The sequence below is a fragment of the Monodon monoceros genome, unplaced genomic scaffold (assembly GCF_005190385.1).
Source record: "Monodon monoceros isolate NGI ecotype Baffin Bay Population unplaced genomic scaffold, NGI_Narwhal_1 Super_Scaffold_2, whole genome shotgun sequence".
Classification (NCBI taxonomy): domain Eukaryota; kingdom Metazoa; phylum Chordata; class Mammalia; order Artiodactyla; family Monodontidae; genus Monodon; species Monodon monoceros.
The window spans coordinates 13,192,674-13,220,328 of NW_021703776.1; the positions used below are offsets into that span (position 1 = coordinate 13,192,674).

The 27,655-nt window shown below is 45.7% G+C and overlaps 1 protein-coding gene across 2 annotated transcripts in view; it reads right to left on the bottom strand.

Moving 5' to 3' along the window:
* Positions 1-1,956: 1,956 nt before the first annotated feature.
* POU6F2 (POU class 6 homeobox 2) overlaps positions 1,957-27,655 on the bottom strand; it is a 360,760-nt gene continuing 335,061 nt past the window's right edge. The window contains exons 6-9 of one of the 2 annotated variants that reach the window (XM_029234024.1): positions 25,151-25,357; positions 15,072-15,240; positions 5,986-6,154; positions 1,957-2,536 (exon numbers count right to left, since the gene is read on the bottom strand). In XM_029234024.1, coding sequence (XP_029089857.1) covers positions 2,032-2,536; positions 5,986-6,154; positions 15,072-15,240; positions 25,151-25,357 — 1,050 coding nt within the window. In that variant the 3' untranslated portion in view covers positions 1,957-2,031. The remainder of the gene's footprint in view (positions 2,537-5,985; positions 6,155-15,071; positions 15,241-25,150; positions 25,358-27,655) is intronic. The other variant, XM_029234025.1, reaches the window with a different exon arrangement.

Genomic DNA, 27,655 nt, shown 5'->3' on the forward strand with positions numbered 1-27,655 from the left:
GGGAAGGGGGCGTAGGGTGCGGACAGTTATACCATTGCACTGACACCACCGGCACAGGGGCCAACAGAAGAAGAAACCCAAACCCGTACGGGGCAGGGTGTGTGTTAGGGGAAGAAGATGGTATTTCTAATCAGTTGGGCAACTTGAGTTTTTCTCTCGCCCACAATTTACTTCTAGATAGCATTAATTATTAATTAATTATTCGGGAATATTTCCATCTCGACAGCAAGGAAACTGACACTCTCTTTTGCCCGATCCTATAATGGAACACTTTTTGCCTCTCCCTCTGGAAAACATCAACCACAGGTCCCAAGTGTTTACCTGCACAGAAATCCTCACATCTTACTTTTTCCCTCTGGCTTATTAGGTTATTTTGGCCCACAGATCTTTGGAGTAAGTTATTTTGAAAAGTGAAATAATCCCTTAGTTCTAAGAGTGAAGGCTATTCTGATGTGCTCGATAAGCCACTTTTGTATTTTTCCTTTTAGTGGAGGCACTTCCTTGTTAACACTTCCTTTCCCCTCAAGAGTCCAGCTGCAATTCCCATTGTTTAATTCGTCTGCCAACCTTCTGCTCCGTTTATATATCCCCAAAAGAATCGCCCTCCCCCCGCCCTGAAAAAAGTCTGCCATCACTATTTGAATGAAAGTGGTAGCAGAAAAGGTGGAATTTACAGGATGCATGATGGCCTTTAACAGTCCAGTCATACTCTCTCTCTCTCTCTTTTTGGCCTGTGTGTATATGGGTGTGTGCATGCTATGTGTGTATTTTGACTGAAATCTCGAGACATTTCTTTGGCTATCAGACTTCTGAGAGAAATTGCTTTGCACAGAAGCATAACATAGATGTAAGTATTGAACCAAATGTGCAGCTTATGTTTATATTACAAAATTAGTTTTGGTCAGCTCTCCATGTACGTGGCCAACAGACTGAGAAAAATCCCAAGCTCTGGTGTGGATAGTGGGCACAATTACAGCTTATGCCAGTGTTGACAGTTCATCGAGCAAAGCCCTAGCTATTTTGGAGTCTCTCCTGCGTTTCACTGGGGTCTGAGTGGAAAAGACACCATGCCCACTCTGTGGCCTTCCAGCAGACACTGGGAGCCACACGCGGGGGGGATGGAGAGATGGAGGAAAATGAGAAATGCGAGCTCCATTTTCTTTTCTCAAACCCACAGGTCATAGTGAGAAGAAAGCAACGGATGCTTTGGCACACGATCCAGGATGCCCCCCACTCAAAACAAAGAGAAAAAAAAAAGAACCCCCTCCCCCCAAATAAAAACCAATAGTGAGCCTCACAAAATGGCTTCAGCAATGGCACCCCCCGCCCCACAGGGGGTGACAGTAGATGGGAAAGATGAGAGAAGTCAGGCTTGCTATTTCTCCGCCAAGTACAAATGTAAAAACTTGGAACACAACTTCACACGCAGAGAGGAGCAGACTAATGGTCGCGTTGGCAATGTCGTGTTTCTGACTTTGGTTAATAGGTTCATAGTGAATCAGCACTTAGAACCTGAAGGATGCCGTCCGCAGCCCCTCCTCCAGGTGGTAGGCTTGTATTCGCTTTGAACAGAGAAAAGTTTCCTTTGTGTGTTGTTGGTATTTTGTTTTTTGTGTTTTTTTTTGGTTTAGTCGTTTTTCTTAAAATGTGTTCACATTTTCATAATACACAGAAAAAAGTATGTGGTTATTTGGTTTGCTTTAAGTCCCTTATAAACCTGGCTTTGGGGAGACAGGTCGGGGAGGGAACGAGCCTTCCTGCGTACACCTGCACTGTGGTGTAGTCCTTGTTTAAAAATTTTCAAAAAATCTTTTTTTTTCTTTTTTGGAAAATCCCATGGACATGTATAAACCATCCTGTCCACTTGGTGGTTTTCTTAGTCTTTTACTTACAAGGGTGATGACTGGGGCTACCTTAAAATTTGTTTTTAATTTATTTTTTTCTTTTTTGGGGTTTTAGGGGATGAAGCCCCAAGGGTGGAGTTTAGTTTCTGTGGATTTTTTTTTTTTCTGATTCCGGGTGGGCGTCTCTTTAGGAATTTTCTTCCAGTGAATCTGTTAAGGGTTCCAGAGGGACTACCGTGGCCGGCTCGTGCTGTTTTAAGCGTTTAATTGTGTTCTTCAGGGCTTGCCTCTTATTGCAGAACCAAACTCTAACTACTTCCCGGTCATAGTTCAGCTTCTCGGCAATTTCGGTCATTTCCTGCCCAGAGGGGTGCGTGTTCTTCTCAAAGTGGGCATTGAGGATCTCAAGGGCCTGGGGCGTGAAGGAGGTGCGCCTCTTGCGCTTTTTGGACGGTTCACTCCCGATAAACTCGGTCAGGTTCTGCATACCTGCCCGATGGCGGGCCTCAGCCTCAGCCATCCACCGCTCAAGCACCGGCTTGATCTTCTGGGCACTTTTAGGGGTGATGTCCAGCTTTTCAAACCTGGCAGGATACAAAAGGCCAGGGTTCAGTTTGGCTGTCAGACTGCTAGCTATAGTGTTCTCTTGGGCTTCCTGTGGTAGGAAAAAGTGGCTTCTCAGGATGGTGTGTCTGGGGGGAGAATTGAAAAAGAACAGTCTTACACTGAGTCCTCTGCCAGGGTGGGCCTCCTGCCTGTCTGCCTGACTGACTGGCAGAGCAAATTCACTCCAGATAAGCAGCCAGCTGCAAGGTAGCCCTCCCCGCTCAAGCCAGCACCCGCCCTCGCACATGCTTCATGCCCCAGCATGCAGCCCGTACACCCACAAGCGGGCCAGGTGAGCACGGGTGGAGACAACACAACACGGCAGCCATCACGATGGAAACAAAAACTACTCGCAGATCTTTTTCCTGGAAATGCTTGAGATCTGAGCTTTGATTTGAATCCACCCAGCACCATCTCCCCTGAACTTCAGAATCCTTAAGGCAAAAATTAACACCAGGAAGTGACATCAAAGACAACAGCTGTCATGTTCTTTCATTTAAAATGATTCTTTTTATGTTTTCCTTTTGGTTTCCTTAAATTCCCCCCACTGACTTGGTGATAAAAATGTTCTATCTATGCTAATCGTCAGTGATGGCAACCGGGACAAGTTTCTTTTATGGTTCTCTTTTCATCTCTGTTTTGTGTCTCATTTTAATCTCTTTCTCTCCCCCGGCCCCCAGCCCTCTCCTGTCTCTGTCTCTGGTAACAAACACTTTTCACCAGATGTAAGTTAACAACATGTTCCCTTTTCTGGTAAAACATAGCTTCTTGCTACTTTACTGCTGGACTCAAACAGCTGGACACACTGTAATTGCTATGAACACCCCCCGCCCCCTCCCCGGGATGTGCTAGGGCCACCTCATGCCTTCCAACACCATCCAGTGTAATGGTGTACTTTTGTATCAGAGTATCAAGCTGTGTTTAACGTGCTATATCTGCAAACTGTACTTGAATGATATCATTTTCTGTAAATGAGGTCTTCTATATATCAGTTGCCATCTGCAATTCTTTGCTACACTGACTTAAAAAAACTATGAAGCATCTTGGACAAAACTACAGTGCTTTAAGAGGTCATCCTGGTATCAAATTCATGTGCACTCTCAACGAAATACAAAATAGTACCAATTCCTTTTATTTGTTTGTTTGTTTGTTCTAAATCCAAATTCACAACCCTCCAGGATGACAACTTTGGATCCATGGCATTCTCCTCTATCTTTTCAAGTTCAGTGCTGTCGAAAAACAACCCTCTGACTGCAGAGTGCATCTTATTACAATAGACTGTTTTCATGGAGCGAAAATGAACCCGCTTTGGCCGCAGTATGTTTTATAAGGATGCTTGCAAAAGGACACAAAAGGATAGGCTTCCTTTATGTGCCTTAATCTTATTTTTGGCACTGCATTTTAGATATCTTGTGTTGTGATAAGCAGCGCCAATAGTATCAAATTTTAATGGGATTCCGATAGCATTCCCTTCCATGTATAGTTCAAGGAGTTATTTATTTTTTTAAAACCCCAACTTTCAGCTGGTCAAAGAGGAAAGAAGTACATTTTGCTTTCAATATAAAATGAATTATTTAATGCCATTTAATGAGCTGCTCACTTATGGCAGGCTCCCCTAAAGCCTTCATTGTTGTGTTCACTTACCATCATTCATTATAAAAGCCCCAAAGCTGAAGTCTTGGTAGCATGACAACAGGCTTTACAGCACCATGGCATGGGGGACAGAGCTTGTGATAGGGATGTCCAGTGTACTGCTGGTGGGTTTCCTCTGTGTCTCTGATGCAGACGCACTTGCTAAAGCATCTCGAGTCACTGCAGCTCATAAGGGAGGAGGGACACCAGAGTGTGTGCAAATGCAGATTCTTCACCACCATGTAAATTAACTGGAGTGGTTCCACTGTCAGATCTTGGTCTCTTTCAAGACTTCCATTTTTTCTGTTGTTCGTAGTTAGCTCCGAAAACTACCCGCTGAAACACTAGACGCTAGAGAGAGGCCGAAAAGTCAAGGCATCTGCCATCTTCTATTAGACAGTGAATTCCCAAAGTTGCTTTTCATTTTGGCCATAGCGTTTTTGGCTTCCCCAGGGGAAGATTTTAGAAATCAACATATTTGATTGGGAATGCCCAAGAAACATTATGTGTGTTAGTGAAAACCTTAGATAGCACTTAAAGGAGATCACACTTTAGGACTAAGAAATAAAGCCAAAGAGGACTTCAGCAACGATAGCACATGGCAACCACCTCAAAACCTGTGGCGTGCCTTTATCCCAAGGCTGTTGAGATGAAACAAAGTTAATGTTTCCCAACAGGGAGCAACGGTATTCATATCATTTGATGCTGCTTGTTAGTGCTGATGCTTCGGTACATGTTGTCTGGAATAACATATACAAGCCTTGAAACAAATTTCCCAGCAGTAGTATCCTTGTATAGACTGAATAAAGGTTATTTTCTACAGGGAGGTATCTTATAAGAAAAAACAGTAGGGGAGGCCAGAGAAGTGAGAGGATCCTACGGCGCTTTTTGTATTTAACAACAATCAATGGGTTTTATGGAAAACCATTGAGCAAAATGTGAGCTGCAAGCTCCTACCCCATACTGATGTTATTTATAACCTTAGTCTTAAACTGCAGGAAAAGTACACTTCTGTCCTTTGGGGAATACATTAAAAGTATAAAGAGCAGATAAAAAGACAGCATTTCATGGATCACCAAGAACAAAATCCACTTAAATGAGTTTAGAGTTGGTTTCTTGGCCTTTCCTGACGTAGGAGGACTCATGAGACATTGCCCAAGAGGAAAAAGCTCTTACCGGAGTGCCTCTGTCACCTCATGCATAAACATGGGATTAGTGCAACACACACATGCATGCGCAGGGTCCGCTTCTGGCGGCTTGACCCAGATCAACTCAAACACAGCCAAGGCTGGCTTCTGTCATTTATGTATTTAATTTTGGGAAGGACAGGGTGAGGTTAGGCCAAACCCTCACTACCCTTTTCTGAGCTATGGAAAACAGCTGCTTCTTTTTTAGAAATGTGCTTTTAGACTTGTGTCTGGCAGGGCAAGGTTAAACATTCCTTTGTGGTCACAGGATGGTTAATATATGTTCTTTTTAAGGTGTGTTTTCTTGGAAAATCCGGATAGCCATCCCTGAGCAGAAATGGTGGGAGCATTAACACCACCTGGGACTGGCAGCTTCACGACATCAATCCACAGACAGGAGACAGTGGATCTCAGCTGCGTAGGATGGTGGGTTCAGAAGCTTTTGGTACCCCCGGTGGGGGGAAGCTGTGTATTTCCAATGAAACCGCCTTGGAAGTTCTTTGTGAGTTGACAGGAGTTATCAAGCCAGGCCCCCAAGTCTGCTTTAGCAACTCCACTTCCGTCAATATCACCAATCCCAACACACAGCTACCCCAGACTCCGTTCCCACATTCCACCCCTCCAGGTCGGCCCACCCGAAGAAGAAAAGCTGAGCCGAGAGGACAGACGAGGCCCGGGCCAGCCAGGAGGGGTGACAGCGCGTGGGCACGGGTTACCTGCAGATGGCCGACTGGCTGTACGCGGGGCCCTCTGTGGCACTGAGAGCCTGGCCCACCTGAGTCTGGGTCAGGCCAAGGGACAGGCGCCGGATTTTAAAAGCTTTGGCAAATTCTCGGATCTCCTCCAGATTAACCCCATCCACCTCACCCGCTGCCGTCTGAGGATCTGTGGAGATGTTTGCAAAAAATAGGATCAATGTGTCAACGCACATCTCAGTGCTACGCGCTCTTGACGGCCGAGGAGAAAGTGGCTCGGTTCCTAATAGCAGAGCGGTGGGAAGCCACACCGCAGAACGTTCTTTCTCTGCCAGCTGAGGCACTCAAGCCCCCATCCTCAACTCATTCCACCTGCACAAATCATCCTTCAAGGTAGTCCTGTCCCAGATAAAACCACGGCAAGCCTACCCCGCCACTTCCACAACGCAAGAGCGAGCTCCTTACTGCTTAACAGACAGCAGCCAGGGCAGGGGGGCACCAGCTATGGGGGGATGCGACTCCATTTTGCCCATAAATATGTTCAGATATCATGTAAAAATATAAAGATGGAAAGCTTTCCATTTGAAATGTCTTAGCTGGACGCTTTAGTGCTAAGAATTGCCCTTGAAAAAAAATAGTATTTTGTATTTTCCTGTACCTGATCACCGCTGCAGCCAGGCTAACAGATGGTAACGTTGCCTAATTTATTATGTTCACATTAGCCCCTCAGAAGAGCATGCTTATGAAGCTGTGAGACTAATAGTCTCCCCCAACCCCGCATAGCAATCTCCTGACACAGACACCTTTGTCCCCTGAAAGGGCACAGAATAAAAAATGCCTACTGCAGTAAGGCTCCTTTGGTGCCACATAACTCGGTCAATTTAGGACTTATCAAGGGAAATGACACAACAGCTGGAGAATGAAACTATCCCCCTCCCCCCCCCCCCCCCCCACACCTCCGGCTACTGATCACTGTATAAATGAAAGCACACACCAAGCTGGAGACAGCATGGTTTGAGGATGGTGGAAGATTTCAAAAGACTGTTCCATCCTGCCTGGAGCGAAGCCATTCTCCCTGCAAGCTGACTCTATTGTTCTTCACCTCATTCCCCCGACTTAGGTGAAAAGTTTCTCTCTTCCTCTTTCTGCACAATCACCCAACAATTTCAGTCAATTACAGGACTTGTCTAAGGAACTGGGGTGGACCATATTAGTCTTCTGGGCTTCCAGCTATAGAAACTCCTGTTATCATGAAAAGAAACACATTGGTACCCCAAGGACCAATTTTTCAAGGACTTTTAAATAAAGATGTTAATATCTGTGGCAAGGGGCCTTGGAGCTTCCGGTATAGATTCTCTCACTATAGGGGAAATGGACTCTGTCACAGAATCAGCCATGGAGGTGTACGCTGTACCCGTATCTTTTCAATAAAAACAAAGTCCTGTAGAATTTTTACACATCATGAAGCATAATTTCATGGAGGAAGGATGGGTGGAAAGTGGTATAATAACTGCAGTTAGTCTCTGAGTATTTCTTAAGTGACTCCTAGGAGCCCTAATGAGTGGAGAGAAGGAACAAGAGAAAGAGAAGGGGCAGTTCCAGCCTCTGTGGAGTTTGCTGTCTACAGGGATTTGGGGCTCAACGTTACGAATGAGAAACAGAGAAAAATACCAGGTTGTGTACAGTCAAGGAGTAGTAGTGTCGCACCCACACTGGAATTTACAGAGAAGGGAGCGGTGACAGGAGGGAGGATTCATCTGGGTCTTACCCAGTGAGCAGCTTTCAGAGAATATTCTGGTCAGTGGGAGCAGGGTGCAGACGGGCACAGATGCAGGGGAGGGGCAGAGCGTGGTGGAGGCCTGCGGGGGGGGGGGGGGGGGGGGGGGGGGGGGCGGGGGGGAGCCCATGCTGGGAGTGGTGAATATTTCAGTTTAGGACATTGAGAATCTATGTCCATGGACGGGGGCAGAGGGTGACAATAAAACTAATTTGGCTGTTAAGATTAATTAAAACCCTGCTTTTTCTCCCCAACTTCACCCGGGAAGGCCGGCCTCATTTGATTAACAGACTTGTTTGGGTTGTGCCTGGTGGGAGCTGCCCTCTGGATCTTAATTCCCGCCAGCGTGGAGCAGCTTGGAGGGTTGGCTAAGGATTCCGGGAGGTCCCATCCACGCACACAGCAGCTTTGAGCCCCTCCTCTGTTTCTTCGTTTAAAAATTCCTAGAGCAGGGGCTTCCCTGGTGGCGCAGTGGTTGAGAGTCTGCCTGCCGATGCAGGGGACACGGGCTCGTGCCCCGGTCCGGGAGGATCCCACATGCCGCAGAGCGGTTGGGCCCGTGAGCCATGGCCGCTGAGCCTGCGCGTCCGGAGCCTGTGCTCCACAACGGGAGAGGCCACAACAGTGAGAGGCCCGCGTACCGCAAAAAAAAAAAAAAAAAAATTCCTAGAGCAGAAGTTGCAAATGAGCAGCTTGCAAATAAAACTCAGCTTTTCGAGTGTGTACAATTTGGGGGAATTTCTGGCCAACAGTAAACACTGGGAGATTTCTAAAGAAAAATTTAAATTTGTCATGTTTTTCTGAAATGTTAGAAGCTTTGGTGGCACCAGGTCCGCATCTGCCCTTGGGAGCAGTCAGTCAGCTGGCACTGGTCCAGGCCGCCCCTTCAGTTCCTACTCCCCAGCCCTCCCCAGACCTGCGGCCTTGCTGAACCTGTGTGGTGGCCCTGCGTTTACAGCATGCATTCCCGAGGGGGCAGAAGTTGGTTCTGGATGTGGTCCCCCAGGACCGAGGTACATAAACAGAACCGATGTGCGGTATCCCTGTGATATTAACATTTCATAGTGGAAGGGGGGCAGCGAGGATAGGATAGTCTAAATGGGCTCCTCGTAGGGCGGGGAGGCAATAATAAACTACGAGTTGAGAAGGTCTGGTGTTGAACACAGAGGGACACTTGGTATAGCACAGCATAGGGAGTGGGGCCTGGCCTCTCTCCAAGAGAGAAGGAAGAGGAACTCATGGCCTTGCAAACGTGGTCAGCGGACGTTCAAAACTGAGGGAAGCCGGAGACTTTCCTCGTAACGGTATGGCTTTTAGGACAGTGGTGTTTTTAATTAGGTAGGTCTAGGAGTCACCTGATGGGACGCTGGATGTGCATTTTTAACAAGTACCACAGGCGATCCTGAGGCAGAGGACCCACTGACCCCGCAGACAGAGGCTTTCGCTGCGGCTCTGGCCTGACCGAGTCTGGGTGTGGCATCCTCTGCATGTCGACCCTTTACCTGCACTCGACCCTTTACCATCATTATTCACCAGGTTCCACTACACAGAAAACTTGCTCTACCACCTTGGGTAGGATGATGGGCCAGAAAGACTGCTGGGCAGGTGCCCCGTCCTTGCCTTTCTCCACCCCTGGCCTCACCGTTTATGGCAAGTGGCAAACAACTGGGACCAGTGGGCTGGGGTGGCCGTTGGAGTCTGGAGTTGGGGGGTAGATTTTTTCTCTGAGCCAAGCTAAGTAGCTCCTGTGGGAAGTAAATCTGTTGCCTTCCATTAGTCCCATCTCTAGATCAACAGGAATCGACTGAAGGATTCAGGTGATCTGGAAGGATCTCCACGGTCTGCTCCAGTCCCAGGGCCTGTGCTGCCACCAGAGTCGGCAGTGCAGCACAGGGCAGGTTTATGCCTGGGATACAATTCTGTGTAAGTCTATGCTAGTTTCTGCCTTGCCTTCTGCTGCCTTTGTTTATCTCCTTCCTCGTTCCTTGAGACCAGCGACTAAATCCATTGTGTGTGATTGTGCAAGTGGCTTTTGGCCAGATTGCTGATAATAACCAGAGTCAAAAAGAAACCTATGGTCTCTTATCCTCTTGCCCTGAGCAGCTGTGCGGATCATCAACAGTTTTACTCTGAAGCTCAGAGAGGTGGGAGCCTTGCCCCCTGAGCCCTTGGACTTCTGTGAGGCCCCAAACACTCATCACACCAGGAAGCTGAATTCCTTCTTTCTCCTCTCACACATTTCCCACTCTTGTCTTCTTCCTGGTTCTACTTCTAGAGCTGATAAGTTAGGAATTCTGGTGAAATTTAGACAGGGTGACAGTCTATTGGACAAAGGTCTGGGGAGAGGAAACCAGTGTCTCATTGTTTGTGCAATTTGTTGATCGCTGGAGACGAGCTGCTTGGCTTTCTTTATATTATTGTTCTCATCCATAAAAACCAGACGGCGCCATGTATTATTATGGTTTCCTTCCATGGATCCCAGGACTACAGAAGTCTCCACATCCAAAGAAGGGGTCCACCCATGGACAAATATTAGTCTTACCCTGATTACAACATGTGGGACATGTCTTCCCACAGTGGGAGAACACCTTAGATGGTGTCTGTAAGATGTTTCAAATTAACAAAAAAACTAATGCTTTTTTTTGGTGTCAAAGTTTCTGTCTTAAACTCTTGAGGTTTTCTTCTCCACTGCTGGACAGTTCCCCTTCATTAAGGGTTATATGCTTTTCCTATTTCCATCATGTCATTCCTTCTGGCTCTGGGGAGGTTGGGTTCATTTTAAGGATGAATCTCAGGCCACCCTGATGGGGACTTCAGAGGGAACCCTCAGGTCCCCCACAAGGTGGATCCAGCATCTTCAACCAGCTCTAGGGAAACCCAGTCTGGGACTTCTCTGCACTGAGGAAGAAGTGTACCTCTTATAGAAGTTTGCTCCAGATTAAGTCGGCCCAGTATATTAAGTACAAAGTCAGGAAGCAACGACTTCCACAGTTCTCCCTGAATCTGAGCCTTGCTAAAGGAGCCAGAAGATCAGCCTACATAGGGATTGATTGGTCTGGAGATTTATAATACACTGGCATTGAATGTTGGCAGTGATTCATAAGTATAATGATGACATTTTTCCCAAATCAAATCAGGAGTGCATGGGCTGAAAAATAAAAGAGTTCTTTGGGAGCTAAATGCAAATTGCGTGAACACAAACCTGTTCTGTAGAATCTGGTTGCATGGTCACTGGGCCCATACTGAATTGAGCACTCAGGACGGACCAGGACAGATATTCGTTTTGTTTAATTTTTAAAATTTAGCTCCTTCCAACTGCTCACCTGGACATCAGTGTAAGGGGTTTTTGCTAAATGGGTCGAACAGTTGCCATCCATCCACATCTTCCTTCTACAACCTCTGCTTGTGGGACTGTTACAAGAGAAACATGCATCTATAAAGAAGGTGCCAAGTACGACTTAACTGCCTTCTGAACATCCATCTGCTTTTTAGTGCTTCTCTCACAGCAAATAATGGGTATATTTACCAAATATTTCTGAGAAATAAGAAACCATTTGGGAACGTGCAATGCAATTTGGGAGAACAGCTTGCTTGCAATACGGTGACTTCATTGAGTTGTGGAAAATGGTGTGAAACTGATCAAGTGAATCAGGGGTTCCACTGTGCCGTAAGCTATCACCAGGCATCTTTATGTTCACTTTATAGTTTGGGTTTTTCTGATATTAACTCTCAGTCCCTTTGCTGTCTAAGAATTAAGTTTACAGGCCAGGGGTTAAAAAAAAAAGTGTCCTGAAAAACCAAACCAAACCAAATCCATCAAAGAATAAAAAAGTCCCACGCCCACCTGTTTTTAAACAGTAACTGTGTAAATCTTAAGTCAATTTGGCACTTTGTTTTTTGTTTGACTCTTCTAGGCTTTCCAAAAGCCCTGCTATGGAAACTACAGTTAGCCCTGGTGACTGAGGAGACCAAGCAAGGTTTGACACAGGGCAGGCTGTGCAGGTGCTGTGAACAGATGTGCAGACGTCTTAAGGGGTGTGCCTATTTGGTGTTAACCCTGTGTTCTTTTGCCTGGAGTAGGGCAGGTTATGGACGATCCACCCACTCCAGTTGATCTGGAGCAATGGCAGATGGCCCAGCACTGGGCAACCTTGTCCATGACCTGTGAGGGTCCATTCACCAAGGTTTTGACCGCAGGTTCAAATCCATTTTGACCTGTTTTGAACTACGGCCTTGGCCTAGTGGAGGGATTTGCTGACCCATTCACCATCCCACTTAATTCAAGGATTTTTTACTCCAGCCAGTCCTTCTGTTCTGTCTCAATCTCCAAAACTGAGTTCACTCTCTCCTGTATTGCCATAGTCTTTATTGGTACATTGACCATAGCATTTGTTTCCCTTTATTGTAACTGTGTTTCTTTGTTATCAGTTCATGACCTCCGCCCGGGCAGGGACCACATCTAGCTCATTTCTGCTTTCTTAATATCTATCCCTGTGCCTGCATATACATGGTGCTCAAAAAGCTTATTTTTTATTTTTAAGTTGACATTCTCTGACTAAAACACGCTTTTCCCTCCGGTAATTTAATCCGTGTATCAACTCCATCTGAAGAATGGGGTCGGGTCTCCCTACATTAGCTTATTTGCAAATTTGGTAAAGTTTAATCTCAGAAAAAAGTAATTTTAAATGCATAGTTCATGCTTGAATATAAATTTCAAAATATGCAAGATGTCTAGTTTTTCTCATATTGGCTCAGAGAAAAAGCTTGTGCTTTAATTGTAAGACGTGGCTTCAGACATTTAAAAATTATTTGAAGAATATTTAGGTGATTTGATAGAGTTTATCGTTCAAATCGCACTGGATAAAATTTATGCGAAAGCACCCTGTCTTTTAAGGCAGCGGTGCTGTGTAGAACGTGTATGACCCATTGAGTCCGGATGTCTGGGTTATCCTTCTGGCTTTGTCACCCAGGAGATTGATCACACACTGTCTCTCAACTAAGACTGAATCTGGCCTCTCTGACATAAGATGGTCGAGATGGGTTGTACTCTTCAGGATCTATTTGATGCCAGCTTCAATATCTGAAAATGAGAATTTATATTACCTTGTTGTGAGTATTCAAATCAGAAAAATAGTGAAAGTGCTTTGAAAACTCTACTTCGCAAAAGGAGGCTTAAACAGAGGTTTGTTGAGGGCGTGGTAATCAGCATCAGAAAATGCTCCAGGTGCTATTCATTCTCTAGTAGGGTCTTGAGACAGAAGGGAATTAACTAAACAACATGCTCAAAATCTGTAGCAGTTGTAAGCCCAGCAATGGGTTTGTGTAAAGTGCGACGCCCGGCAGTGGTACTCCTGGACCCTCTCATATCTGCCAGAGAAGGCTCCTCTTTCAGCTTCTGCGTATGAGTTTGCAGTTTCTTGCTTCAAGTGCATGTGGTAAAGGAGTCTCTTTTCCCCAGTTCTGTATATTTCTCATCAAGGATATGCAATGTGCAAGGTTCACTCATTCTGCACGTAGAACCTAGATATCCCATTGGCCACTGTGCAAGTGAACTTTCATTTGGCCCATTAAGTAGCTCTGGAAAAGGCTAGTCCTTTCCTGCCCAGCTTGAGACAAATGGCAAGATAGAATCCAGTGCCATCCATCTGTCTGTCTGTCCGTCTATCCGTTCACCTCTCTGTCCATCCAAAATGTATTGAGTGTTTACCTTGCGTAAAATACTGTATTCATGGGGTATTTTGTACTTTTCATATTTAAACGTTTCATATTTAATTTATTTCTTCTCTATAAGATGTCTGATATCCGTTCCTTTTCTTTCAGGACCAAAGTTTAACAGTCTATTGTAAATATATGACCTCGCTGCTATTTAGAAATAGAGTGTTTTACAGAAGCTTTTGCAAAAGAGCAAATTGGAACAAAGTTTGAATCTCTTCTCACAACAACCCTATGAGGAGTTTCTTTGTTGGGGAAAAAATTCTGGTTATAATTAAATTAATTTTTTATGAGTTTATTCGAGTAAGACTAGACTTTTTCGGCCCAAATGAGAGGAGCTATATATCTAAACAACTTAAAATAACAGGTTGATGGCAAGCTCCATCAAATCCTGAAACTCTGTTTGGTATTGACCCATTTTTAAAATCAAGAGCATCCAGGCTAGTGTACTGAAGTACTTGGGCATTTTAATCTTTCCATAATCTCTCATTTTCTTCTCCATTCCACAAGCATCTTTCTTGCCTGAGTTATCCATATAATTGAATATCTATGTATATATGCACACATATATGTACGCACATGTATATATGTACATATATATTTTTGGCGGGGGTGTCGCTTGTCGGGGGAAGACACAGCGACCCTCCAGTTTGCCTTGCATTTCCAGACCTGCCCTATGATATGGAGAGTCCCTACTGTTCCTGTTATAACAGGTCATTCATGACACCTGACCAAACACAGATACTTACATGTGTCCTTGTTTTTATGGCACAGATGCCTCTGCAGTGCTTTAGCCTTTAAACCCGTAACTGTTGGATATCTGGTGCCTGGAGAATTATAATCTACGCACATACTCTGTCATTTTTATATATAAGTAAAAATTGCACTAAAGGTGAACAACATTAAATTAGACCACTGTCACGTTCATCTCTATGTGTTTCTATTTGCATGTGATACATATGCTGTCTTCACCTAGGGCCAAATACCATTTCTAAAATGTGTATGTGCCGCCCACTCAGGGGAGCCGACTTGCAGCCTTCGGTTCTTTTGTGAACAGTTGTTCAGAGGTTTCTCACCGGATTCCGCCCATGCAGCTTCCCCTTGCACCACTGGAGGCGGCTCATGGCGCACATCCCCCCCTCCCCGCCCACAGGTGCTCTCTCTTATATCCTCTGACGCCTGCAAATGGAATGGCAGGGGACCTCACACACACAGAAAGGCAGCCTGACCTGCCGTGCCAGCTGCTGGCTATCTCAGTTCTGAGCTCTGTGGCTCGTGCCCTGAAAGCTGGTCAGTTTCTCGCTTCTGAAGCGGCCGGACTGACTCAGCACATCAGAAGGCGCCTGAGGTGGAAACGGCCCCTCCACGTACACATTTGAGGGGGTCGGGGGGTCTGCTTCCCCAAGGAACCGTCTGGCCCTGGGCACGGACCTCATCCGGATACTGGCCCAGTAGGGTCAGGAAATTCCTGTTCAACTTGAAAGAAGCAGAAAGAGAGAGAGGGAGGAAGGGATGTAGGGATGCACGGGTGGGGTGGGAGGAGAGAGAGAGAGAGAGACATTGCAATTAGGCAACGAGAAGGCCACCATGGCTTAACGGAGCCAGGAAGGATACTTACTGCTGACTAACTGGCCCACGCTCAAAGCCGAGGAGGAGGAAGATGAGGAGGAAGCAGAGGAAGGCTGCCGGGCGGGGCTCTGAGACATGGCTGCTTGGCTGTGAGCCAGGTGCAGAAGGCTGCTTTGGGAGGCTGCTTGACCCACCGACGTCTGGGAGGGCTGGTGGAGCTACAATTGGGGATGTAAAAAATACACAAAGGCATGAAAAACTAGGAGGGAAATGCCAGGGAACAGAAGTGTCATCTGGGGTTGAATCATTTCCAAGAATATATGCTTCTCTGGAAGAGTGCACACCCTACACAACAGGGAGGATTTTTTTTTTTTTGTATATAATATGTTGCTGCTGTCTTGACAGGCATTTTATTAGTAATTCTAAATATATTATTAATTTCTTACTTAGCTTGCTGGAGCACCCAATTTTCTACATTTCCTGACCGCGGTGTGCCATCGGACTCTTTCTGCCTATTCATGCAATTGACAGGCACTTGACAGGCTTCTCCAGAACGTATAGATAAAATATAACACCTACCATCAACTCGGAATGCAAACCGCAATATCAAAGGCAGGCTGTGCCCAGCCATTTTGTCTTAGGTAACTGGTGTTTTTAGGAAAGTTCCAATTTAGGCTGAGTGTATATGGGAACTTCCTGCTCTCCCAGACCGAAGAGTCTGGGTGTATTACTGTGGAGTCGGAAAAAATGCTAAGATCCTTTGGAAATTAAGAAAGAAATTGGGGCAGTCAGGACAAAAGTACTGATTAATATTTGTAGCTCTCTGTTGTCACTGTCTTACTCTGTGCCAGCACTTTGTTCGGGACTTTTATGCCCTCTCATTTCACTCCTACGTCAGCCTGAGAAATGGGTATGATTTTGACCCCTTTTTTACCAACAAGGAAGCTGAGGCACAGAGAGTTTAAAGGATTCGGTCAGTTCCTTTGGCAGGTGGGGAGGATCTGGTCTCTGGGCCCGTGAAGTCTGACCCCAGGGCTTGAGCTCTTAGTCATAGCGCCTCAAGAAAGAATTCACTTTTTGAAAAATTCTGTGTGCCGTAAGGAAGGTGGTCTTTATGTCCATGTGCTCATGACTCCTTTACAGGTCATCAAAGTGCTGTTGTTCTGAGAGCTGAGAAGCTCAGCTGAGGGGAGGAAGAAGAGAGAAAAGGGAAACGCTTGCAGGTGCCGGGTCCACTTAGATGCCCGGGAGGGGTCTCCACCCACGTATTGACCCTCTAGGAAGCTGACACAAAGGGCAGCCCAGGACCCAGCACAGGTGCACAGGTGGCCTCAGCAGTGGCCACCTTTGTTGGTTGGACAGAGTACTTTACAAAGTGCTTTCATAGCCATCATCACACTCCCAGAGGTGTAGGAAGGTCTTTATAAAAAGTTTTTATAAAAGGAAGTCAGACTGGGGGCAGAATCAGGCCAAGCCCTGAACTTTGGTGGAAGAGCCACAACTACACAAAATCAGGCACTGACCTTTGACCACCTCCTCGGGATCTAAGAGTCAGCCCGGGAGGTTTCAACTTCACACTTGTCCCTGCTTTCCCAGTGTGTGTTCAATTTCTCATTCAACTTTACCGAGATATAATTTACGCATAATACAATACACCCATTTAATGCAAACATTTTGATGAGTTTTGTCGAATGTATACATCTGTGAAACCACCACGTAATCAAGATACAGAACCTTCCTATCATTCTATGAAATTCCTTAAGCCCCTTTGCGATCAATTTTCCCTCACCTCCTGGCTTTCTGCTGTAATGGACCCATTTGGCATGGCTCTAAAAATGGAATTGTATGGCATGTCCTCTTTCTGCATCTGGCTTCTTTTGCTCAGATACCATTTTTGAGATTCGCCTGTTTTGTTGCATGTATCAGTAGCTCATTCCTTTTTATTGCTGAATACTATATATAGCGTATACCTGTATGTATACCTATGCCACAGATTGTTTATCCATTCATCTGTTGATGGACATTTGGGTTATTTCCAGTTTGGTGCTGTTATGAAGAAAACTGTGATAAACATTGATGTACAAGTCTCTGTGTGTACCTTGTGTTTTCATTTCTTATATGTAAATACCTAGGAGTGGAATTGTGGAAATGACTGGGTCATACCATAAATGCCTATTTACCTTTTAAAGAAACTACCAAGCTGATGTCCAAAGTGGTGGTAGCCTTTGACAGTCTCACCAGCAACGTATGAGAATTCCAGTTGCTCCACATCGGCACCAACACCTGGGCTTGTCAGTCTTTCTAAATCCCTAAAGTGTTTTTAACCATCAATTAACATCTTACTTTCAAACAATTGTTAGTCAAGTGCTACTTTGGAAATGTGCTTCAGGAGCTATTTCCCCTCTGGTTCCCCGTGGTGATGCTTTTGCTTCTCCCATTCACGTGGTAGCTCTATGTGGCAGAGACACTTGGCGTGATTACAGGAAGTAAATGGTTGTCCCTAGGCCACGAGTCTGCTGAACATTGGGATCCAGGCTCCCGCCTCACAGTTCAGGGCTCTTTCCAGGATGCCAGGGTGTCCCGCTCCAGAATTGTCTGCAGTTACATCTCAAGTGAATAGCCTTATTATTACTCCACTGTGCAAAGACTGTGAACTGAAGACAGTTGTAATTGACACGGAACCCAATTTAATATGCATCAAGCGTCTGCCTAAAGTAATTAGCCAGTCTGCTGAGCACATAATCAACAACTGAATCCGGTAAGTTTTATTCTGTAGGAACGCACACTGAAGATGAAATCTATTTTTAATTTGCTTAATAAATTGTGATGGATATTTGCATGTCAGTCTACCCCCTCTAGCCTATTGAGTTGTCCTTCTAAATATTGTTACTTGACAAAAGCTTTGTACAGTTTGGAGTTACTGAATGAGCCAGTCTTCGGTTTTACCATTTCATCAATAAAAACTGGCCCTGGGTGTGGCAAAGTACCATCAAGGAACTGGAAAAGACAATAATCAATTAAAATTTTTCTTCCTCAGACACAACTCAGTAAAGAAAAAATGACTAGGCTGCAATCTCATTGAGGAGTCACTCAAGCAAGCTATGGCTTATGCATTAAGATACGCAGGAGAAGGAATTCTAGAAGAAAGTAAAATAGATCTTTTAGGGGTTTGTTCTATGTCTACATAGTTAGAGAGATGAATCTAAGATATCTAAGAATCTAGGAAAGATGTATTTCTTCCAAAGAAAATAAGCATTTTTTAGGACACTGGGGTCCTGCTTACCCTCCAGAGTTCAACCAGACACTTCAGAACCAATAAAAATTTTGAAAGGTTCTTAGTTGTCAAAAATCAAGATTTTATGGTTATGGCATTTCTAGCAGGTTAATACTGGCTGAGAGCACGGAGAGTCCACAAAGGAGGAAAGTGAAGGGGCAGTTCATGTTAGCCTGGGGCTTTGCTTTATCCAGAGAAGGAAGGAGAGGACGATGTCCATCCCACACAGTCAATGAGAAACAGGGAGGCGCAGGATTGAGTCTGAAAAGCTTTATACTTCCTGCTGCCTCTCACAGGCTGCCTTCGATGGTTTGTTTGTGTTAGTTGGCACTGCTGGAGATGTTTAACATATTCAACAAAAATAGATACAGGCACACTTTGAAGTCCTTCTTGATCGTCTGTGCCACTGCTCCTCATATATCTTCTATGTGTAACACACTATATCCTTAATAATATTTTAGTTTCTGGAATAAAGCATCTTCTAATTAAATTCACGATTGACATAAAAACAAGTGGGGGTGGAAAATGGGATAAAATGCAGAACCAGAATGTGATAGAGGAGACGGAAAAGTCAGTCCACATAAACAGTAAAATTCAAATGGGATTAAATATAGAGAAATTCATTTGATGGCGGAGGGAGGAGAAACTGTCCAAACACGCAGAGGCAAAATGGAGGAGACCTGGGCTTTTATAAATATCTCAGGGAGGCATAACGAACCCCCAGCTAAAGCCCCATTGTGGTGCTATGGAGAAAATGAGTATAACTCCGAGGGCTCTAGCAGAAGAAGCCAGAGTGTGCAGGAAGACATCATGATTCTCCCTCCTTCTCTGCAATGGCTGGCATTTTTCTGTGTACTGGGTCCCTTATAATAGCTGGCAGAGAAATGAAATCAGTGGTTCTCAAGATTCAGGGCTTTCAGAATCACCTGGAGGGCTGTTAAAATACAGAGCCCTGGGCCCCATCCCCACAGTGTCTGGTGCAGTAGGTCCAGGGTGGGCCTCAAGAATTTGCATTTCTAACAAGTTCCCAGGTGAAGATAATGTTGCTGGTTGAGGGACCACCCAAGGTTTTGGATGGAGCTTCTCCTACACAAAAGGTAAAAAAAGTGGACTTACTATGTCTAGACAAGAGAAGCCCAAGCCCGAGTTTAATAAGAACCTTTACTAATTAGGAGGGCATAAAGAATACCTGAGTGTCATTGAGGAGTTCATTCTACCGTGGACAGGACAACTGCACAGGTGTTACATTTGCTGAAAGATTCAGGGTTGACCTCAGGACAATCTAACTTGAAAAATTTTGAGGACTAAAATTTTGAAAGATTTTGATAACTACCATCTCCCTTGGGTATCATGTTCTAGAGATTTAAATCTAGAGATTTCAGTTATCAAAAATTTTCTAGACATGATACCCAAGGGAGATTTTAGTTATCTCTGCAGGAAGTTTAGAAAAGTATGGAGGGAGTTATCCTTCTGGCAGAGTTTAGGAGACCTACTGGGTTTCCTCTGGCTCAGTTCCATGGCTCTGAAGCATCTCTTGAAGCTATAAGCAGGAAGCAGAGCCCCAGGTGTAAGGCTCCATCATAGGCCCCTCCTGCCTGCAGGGGAGTAGGTATGGCAGAAGCTCTAATGGTCTCAGGAAAGAGAACTGAGAACAGTGTCACTCCTCCAGCCACCATGAGGACGTGAGGAAGTGAGGAGAATCAGAACCTGAGCAGCATTCGGGGCCGATGCCCAGACACAGGCAGCAAAGGCCAAGGCAGTCATCACGCAAGCTTGGGACACACGACCAGGGCTCAGCAGGGACAGGGATGGGACAGGAGTCAGATCTTAGTGCAGAGGAAGGGGTTGACAGACAGAAAAGAGAACTAGAGAAGACAGCGCTGTGTGGAAGGTCTCCCCAGGCTGCCGGCAGGTGCTCATTTGGAACATACTGGAAAATGCAGAAGACACAGAATTGGAAAGCCACAGAAGGGCCTGGGCTGGGCTCTCCTGGGAGAGTGGCTCTGGGATCCGGCGTCCCGGACAAGGAAACACTCTAGTTTGGCAACAATTAAATTTGAACATGACGGACGGAGCACCCAGCGTGGGCGGGGTCCTGAGCAAGGCTGAATCAGTCTGGTCTCAGCCTCCTTTCAGGTACAGACTCATAGTGACAGTACAGGTTGATGACAGTGAACGGAGCAAGGGGAAGTCAGAGGTGAGGGAATGACACAGGCAAGCTTCACGAAGGAGGGATCCTGGGCAGAGGGACAGTGGCGGGAGCTTCCCAGACACAGGAGGTGGGAGAGGCATTCCAGGCCAGGGGCACAGGGTGTGCAGGGAGCCTGCCCCCTGTCAGCTGAGCTCAGCAGGGGGGGATAAGGGAAGACCATAGAGGTGAGATGCCCAGATATGTGGCTGGAAGGTCAAAGATCTGTTTTGTATTGGGGTCACTGACACACATTTCATCCGTCCAGGAAACCCCTACGCTATTTTAGATCCCTTGTGGGTGGAAATGCCTCGTGTGTGTCTCATTCTGGGTGGCTCCAAAAAAAAACTGGGGACTACTGATTCAGGTAAGGGCTGGGGAAAAACAGGGAAGTGAGTACATTTTTTTTACTTGAAAAAAATGGATGGATTTGGAGAATCATATGGCATTTTAGAGAGCTAAGTGAAATAAACCACTTTGCTTTGTCTTCCTATTGGCATCAAGATTACAGTTCGAAGAACAATTGAGTGCCTTCATGGGTGGTAGTCTCCAAGCATTACAGCTACGGTATTTAATTTTTGAAAAATTTCAATGCTTTGATTTTACAAATTAGAACATTTTCCCTTTCAAATGTCTCTATTTCCTTAATGACACTAAAAAAAACCCCCCTCCTATTAACTTTCGTTGGGATTTAGTCAGAGGAAGAATAAATATACACAAAATGATGTCTGTGCTGCTCATGAAGAAATCATTAATTCACACTCACAGGATAGTAAGAGCAAACCCCGGGCACCTGGGTGACTCTGGCTTTTGAAGCTGCAGAGTCCCATGGAGGGAATAGTTGAGCTCCCGCCAACTATTCTGTATTAAGTAATTTGTTTCATGCACAGAAAGATACTCCCCTCTCTCTCTCTGTCTCTCATTTTTATCTAGTCCTTTTCTCACTCTTATTGTCTTGCATTGCTCACCAAGGATCTCTGATGTGATATCTAGGGCTATCAGATCCTGGTATATATTTAAAAAAAAATACTGTTTGTATTTCAGATGATAACGTTGCAGGTTCTCAATCTTTCATCACTGGAATAAATCATCATCAAGACTGGTTGACTCTTCACTCAGATTTTATTCAGGCTCTTCTAATTAGTGGCAGGCAGGTGTAAAAATTAAAGATGTAATTACTTTTATTAAATTAAAACAAATCACCCCATGTCGTCTGGCCCAAGAGCTCTGTACTTCACTCCATAAAACTGGACCTCTGGGTATGAGTTAGGGAACTCTCTGCTCCTGTAATTTATGACATATTTTACTGTTGGAGCTATGCTCTTGTGAGATCAAGCATTTGTCATAAATCACATGAAAAAAATAAACTGAGAAACTTCTCTACTGTACGATAGAAATCCTTTATTTCTTAGTGGTTGTCCATATTATATTTCTTCAATGTAAAGGGTAATATTTAAAGAAAAAAATTGAAGACCACTATCCTTATACCTCCAGTTGTGAGCTTTTTACTTTTGGACTCTGGGCATTTTATGATCCACTCCCCTCAGAACCCCCACTTTTATATCTGGGACTCAGACTTGAGCATTTCCTGTCGATTCACCCAACTTGTTAACTTTACTACACATTCCAAGGTGTTTCAATCAGAGCTGATGCCAAGAAACAGTAATAGTCATTCATCTAATTGCTGCAATTTTCCTGACATTTCTCACCAGCTTCCTCAACAGTTCCCTTGATCTTTCTGGTACTTGGATAGACCACTGGCACATGCCTTGAACAACGGGACGGGCCCATGGGCCTCTGCCGCGACTTGAGGATTCAGGAAGGTCTGCATGTCAGTCTTTTCAGCCGTGCACACGTTTCCTCTCAGCACGTACATATATGAGAGATGCATGCTTCTATATGCGCAAGTTGAGTCTTGCTCTCTGGGAGGCTGGTTGTAAGTGACACGAGTTGGAGGTGCAAGGCACATCCCCTAGAGGCTGGCTGTTTCTTCCCAGTTGCTAGATCTCTGATTCTACAGTGACAAGGACGATGGTGGAGATTAGACCTGCAGAGGATGAGACGTTCCCACCGTGGTAATGAGGTTTCGTTCCAGGGGCCAACAGGTGCTGTGAGGAAGCTTCTGAGGTGCATCTGTGCTCATGGGAGAGACTGTGGAAATGGATTCACGATGTTGATTGTGGGCGACGATTTGAGGAGCGGCACCACACCCACCTCTTACTTGCCGTTTCTTGGTTAGGTCCTTCTGGATCGAAACTGTACTACCCCAAATCTAGAGCTGTCATCTTATGTAACAGTAATGGTCTATCACCCACACACCCTCCTTAGAAATTCAAGGTGAGAGTGAGAGCTACTTTGTATTAAATGTTGTGGATATCTAAATAATCCTCATCTTCTTGGCAATTTACAACTTGGCTTTGCTGACAGAAAATAGTTCTTAGCAGATTGTACGAAAAAAGGTTGATCTTCTCATTCCCGCCCCCAGAGATAATTTTGAACATAAGTTTGAACAGACGGAACTAGGGATTAAAAAGCCAGTGAAACATGGAGAATCTTGCCTTATTTGGGGGAACTATTTATTTATTTATTTATTGACCACGTGACATGCGGGATCTTAGTTCCCCAACCGGGGATTGAACCTGCACCCCCTGCATTGGGAGCGCGGAGTCTTAACCACTAGACCACCAGGGAAGTCCCTTGGGGGAACTATTTAGAAGGTAGAGAATACAATGGAATCTTGTAAATAGTAAAAGAAAGAAAACAGCTGAGAGACGGGGGCAAGGCGTGAGGGTGGAAGTCCTCACGATACATTTGTCAGGGACTGTCGTCCCACTGCCTGAGAGGAAGCTGAGGAAGAAGAGGGTGGTGGGGACCTTGGCTCCCCAGGCAGTGGTTTAGATTCAGAGCGAGAACCAGCAGGAGTAAGAGAGGCCTCCCAACTGCTGTGTGAGGTAGGTGCCAGCATTTCCCCATTTTACAGATGAGAAAACCAAGGCACAAAGATGATGTGTAATGTGTTCAAATCACAGAGGGACAAAGCCCATCCTTTTCAGTTTGAATATGAAGCCCCTTCCATGCCTGTCCTCAGACTTCCTCAACGTTCTAATCACAGGAACCTTCCTTCTGTTTCTCAACACTCCGTCCTCCTTCACGTTTCCCTGCTTTTGTGCCTGCTGGTCCCACTGCCTGGAATGTTGTTGACCCATCATTTACCTGGTTGACTCCTACTCAACCATCAAGACTCAGTTCCAAACCATTTTCTCTGTGTGGACTCAAAACTCGCTAGACAAAGTTGGTCACTCCCATCTCTGTGATGATACTAAACTTTGTGTGCATCTGTCCTGTTACAGGACATTCTGGTTTATTTATTTATTTGCTTGTTTATTTATTTACTTACTTATTTATGGCCGTGCTGCATGGCTTATGGGATCTTAATCCCCTTACTGGGCCCCCTGCAGTGGATCGAACCTGGGCCCCCTGCAGTGGAAGCACAGAGTCCTAACCACTGGACCGCCAGGGAGGTCCCAGGACATTGTTTTATTGCACAGAGGGACTGTGCTCATGTACCTGTGTCCTCTACAAGACTACAAGCTCCTTTAAGACCAGAAAGCGTCACTCTTTTACCCCTGTTTCTTATTAAGCAGGGGCCTGCTGCAGAGTGGGTTATCAAAAAAGGTTTGTTGAATTAATCAGAAGTTCCATGAGGTCAGGGACCATGTCTCTCTTATTCAGAGCTGTGTACCCAGCCTCTAGTATAACATACAGGAAAGTGCTTGATTGATATTTGAATGGAAAAAATGAACTGGATTGTCATGGTTTTAATGAAACTCTACCAGTTGGAACTTCCTATTTTTCTTTCCCTAATTTTTTTTAAAGATAATTACTTTATCTTTTTTTTTTTAAAATTAATTAATTAATTTATTTTTGGCTGTGTTGGGCCTTCACCGCTGCACGTGGGCTTTCTCTAGTTGCAGTGAGCGGGGTCTAGTCTTCATTGTGGTGCGCGGGCTTCTCATTGCAGTGGCTTCTCTTGTTCCGGAGCATGGGCTCTAGGCTTCCATAGCTGTGGCACGTGGGCTCAGCAGTTGCGGCCTGTGGGCTCTAGAGCACAGGCTTAGTAGTTGTGGCGCACAGGCTTAGTTGCTCCGCGACATGTGGGATCCTCCTGGACCAGGGATCGAACCCATGTCCCCTGCATTGGCAGGCAGATTTTTAACCACTGCGCCACCAGGGAAGCCCCCACTCCCTAATGTGTAGGCAGCATTCTCAGAAGCATCAGGTTGGGATCACTTGGTGTTTAATACTTTTTTTTTTTTCCCTTTACAGTTAAGACATAAGTGGTCTTGGTTTCTTCTTGACCACTTTGAGAATCGAAAGTTAAGTATCAGCTAAGCAGAGATAAATAAGAGCACATATCTTTCGAATTTCAGGCCATTGCCTCTGTTATAATTGAATATATTCATATTTGTAGGTTAGCAGCTATCACCCATATTCACTAATAATGAAGAATAAAGCTACTTGCCTTTTTGTAAGTATTGATATGTTAGGATTAGTGGGATTAAATATCTTCTAATTTAAAAATGACTTTTCATTGAAAAGAAACAGAAGAAGGGCGGTCAGGAGAGGTGTCCAGGTAGCCACAGCTGCCTGGACATGGAGCCTTTACCTGCTGACCGGGCTTGATGGGGGAGAGCGTGATGCCCTGGGTGTTGATCACTGGCAGGATCTGGTTCCCGATGACCGTGGCGATGATCTGGCCCTGGGCGTTGGTCAGGAGCTGGGGGGTGATCGGCTGCACCTGAAGGCCCTGAGCGCCGCTCGCTGCTTGGCTTGATGGCCCCGGGTTCGGCATCAGAGGAATGGTCCCAATAATCTGCAAGAGACAGGCCCACAGGTGAGGTTCCAGGCTCTGTTCAGGGTCTGCACATGCACCTGAAGACCACTCATGCCCTGGCCTCTATCAGAGGCTCCCTGAGAGCCGATTCATAATCCTTGAACAGATCCAGAGATGCGGGTGTGGAAGAAAGTGGCAGAGGATATGAGCATCTGAAGGAGAAACACACATGGACCGAGTGCGTGGAGGGAAGGGGAAAATATCTTATATAAAAATAAAATCACGGATGAACAGATACACACTACTATATATAAAATAATCGACAAGGACCTACTGTACACCACAGGGAACTCTACTCAATACTGTGTAATAACCTATCTGGGAAGAGAATCTGAAAAAGAATAGATACATGTATATGTATATGAGTCACTTTGCTGTACACTTGAATCTAGCACAACACTGCAAATCAACTTTACTCCAATATAAAATAAAAATTAAAAAAAAATAAAATCAAGCATCAGTGAGGGCAGAAGCATGTGAACTCTGCCAGGGTAGCACAGATGCCTGCTCTGTCTCCGAAGCAAAGGATAGACTCCTCACGCACTGCAGGCCCTCGTCTGGCTGGGGATCCGCACCCCTTCCCCACAGGGCCCCTCACACACAGTGTGCTCCCTTCCATCCTCTCCTTTGCTCGGGTCTCCCCTGCAGTTTCCATTGCTCCTTGCCTTCCCCGACATTCTGTAACTCTCTCAAGGTCGGGGGCCAGCTCCCTGACACCCCAGTGGGACGACGGTGTCCCAGCAGCACCCTGGTGCTCACAGTGGTTGGGAGCCTGGGTCCTGGAGTCAGGGACACAGGAGTCCATTCCCAGCGCTGCCACCTCCTCTACAGCATTGTCAAGGAGCCTAAGCTTTCTGAAGGCTGGAGAGAACTGGGGTCATAAACAAATATTTGAAACTCAAAATAGAGGTGAAATGACTACCGAGGGCTGAAAATGTTTTAAAAGTGCATTTTATTTTTCATTTAGTTTTTAAAATAGATTTAATTACATTAATTAATTAATTAATGTTTGGCTGCGTTGGGTCTTCATTGCTGCATGCAGGCTTTCTCTAGTTGCGGCAAGCGGGGGCTACTCTTCGTTGTGGTGTGTGGGCTTCCCATTGCAATGGTTTCTCTTGTCGCGGAGCATGGGCCCTAGGTACACGGTCTTCAGTAGTTGTGGCGTGCGGGCTTAGTAGTTGTGGCTCGTGGGCTCTAGAGCACAGGCTCAGTAGTTGTGGCACACAGGCTTAGCTGCTCTGTGGCATATGGGATCTTCCCGGACCAGGGATCGAACCCATGTCCCCTGCATTGGCAGGCGGATTCTTAACTGCTGCACCACCAGGGAAGTCCTAAAAGTGCATTTTAAATGATGTGTTTTAAAGTGGCCCTAAAGGTTAGCAGGCCAAGGCTTCTGTGGCAGGTAGGGGAAGGCTGTCCTTTGCGTCTGATAGCCTCTGTCTTCCGTGAAGGGATGGTGTGGAGAGGCCTGGCTGGATCCGAGCACCATGTTACGGAGAAAGGGAGCATGAGCTGAGGCATTTATAAGATCTGGAAACACTGAACACATTTGTGGACCACGTTTGTCCCTGTCCACCGACATGGACAAATCTAATCTGTAAGCTTGCTTTGGGTTAGGGAGAAAAACAAAAATCTGATCTGTAAATAAAGAAAATATGATCTCCATTTCCCAATGTCATGGACTCTCCTGGGGAAAGCTGTGGAGCTGGGGTTGCACGCTTTCCCTCCAGGTACCACAGGGTGGTTACGCAGCGCTGCTCTGCTGGTCGTCTTCCAGGACCGCTTCCCAGATGTGAACTGTGGTGACTCGGCCTAGGGGCCACCGCGACACATTAATAATACCGCCTTAGGAAGTGCTTTCGTGGATACCGTTTCCATTCATTCCACATTCTCACAACAGCTCAGTCCTGTGGGCCCTAGTCCTGCCCCTTGTTACTTGATAAGACAGTGGAGGGTCAGGGAGGAGTTTGCAAGTGGCAGAGCTGGAGTCCAGGTCTGGCCCCCCATGTGCTCACTTTCTAAATGTCACCTGGCTCCTACCACAGGGAGGACACGGGAGGGCACCTGCTCTTAGGAAAGGCCCTGCATCCTGTTCGCAATTTCCCACCAGATGGGAAATTGTAGACTAAGTTTATAAACGATACCGTTTTCTATGCCCACAGTACCCCAAGCAGGGCTTTGAACGCAGTTTCTCTATAACTGTCTTTGGAAGGAATGGTTTCCGGACTCAGCTGTCCCTTGGATTCCAGATACAACTGGCACTGCAGAAGACCTGCG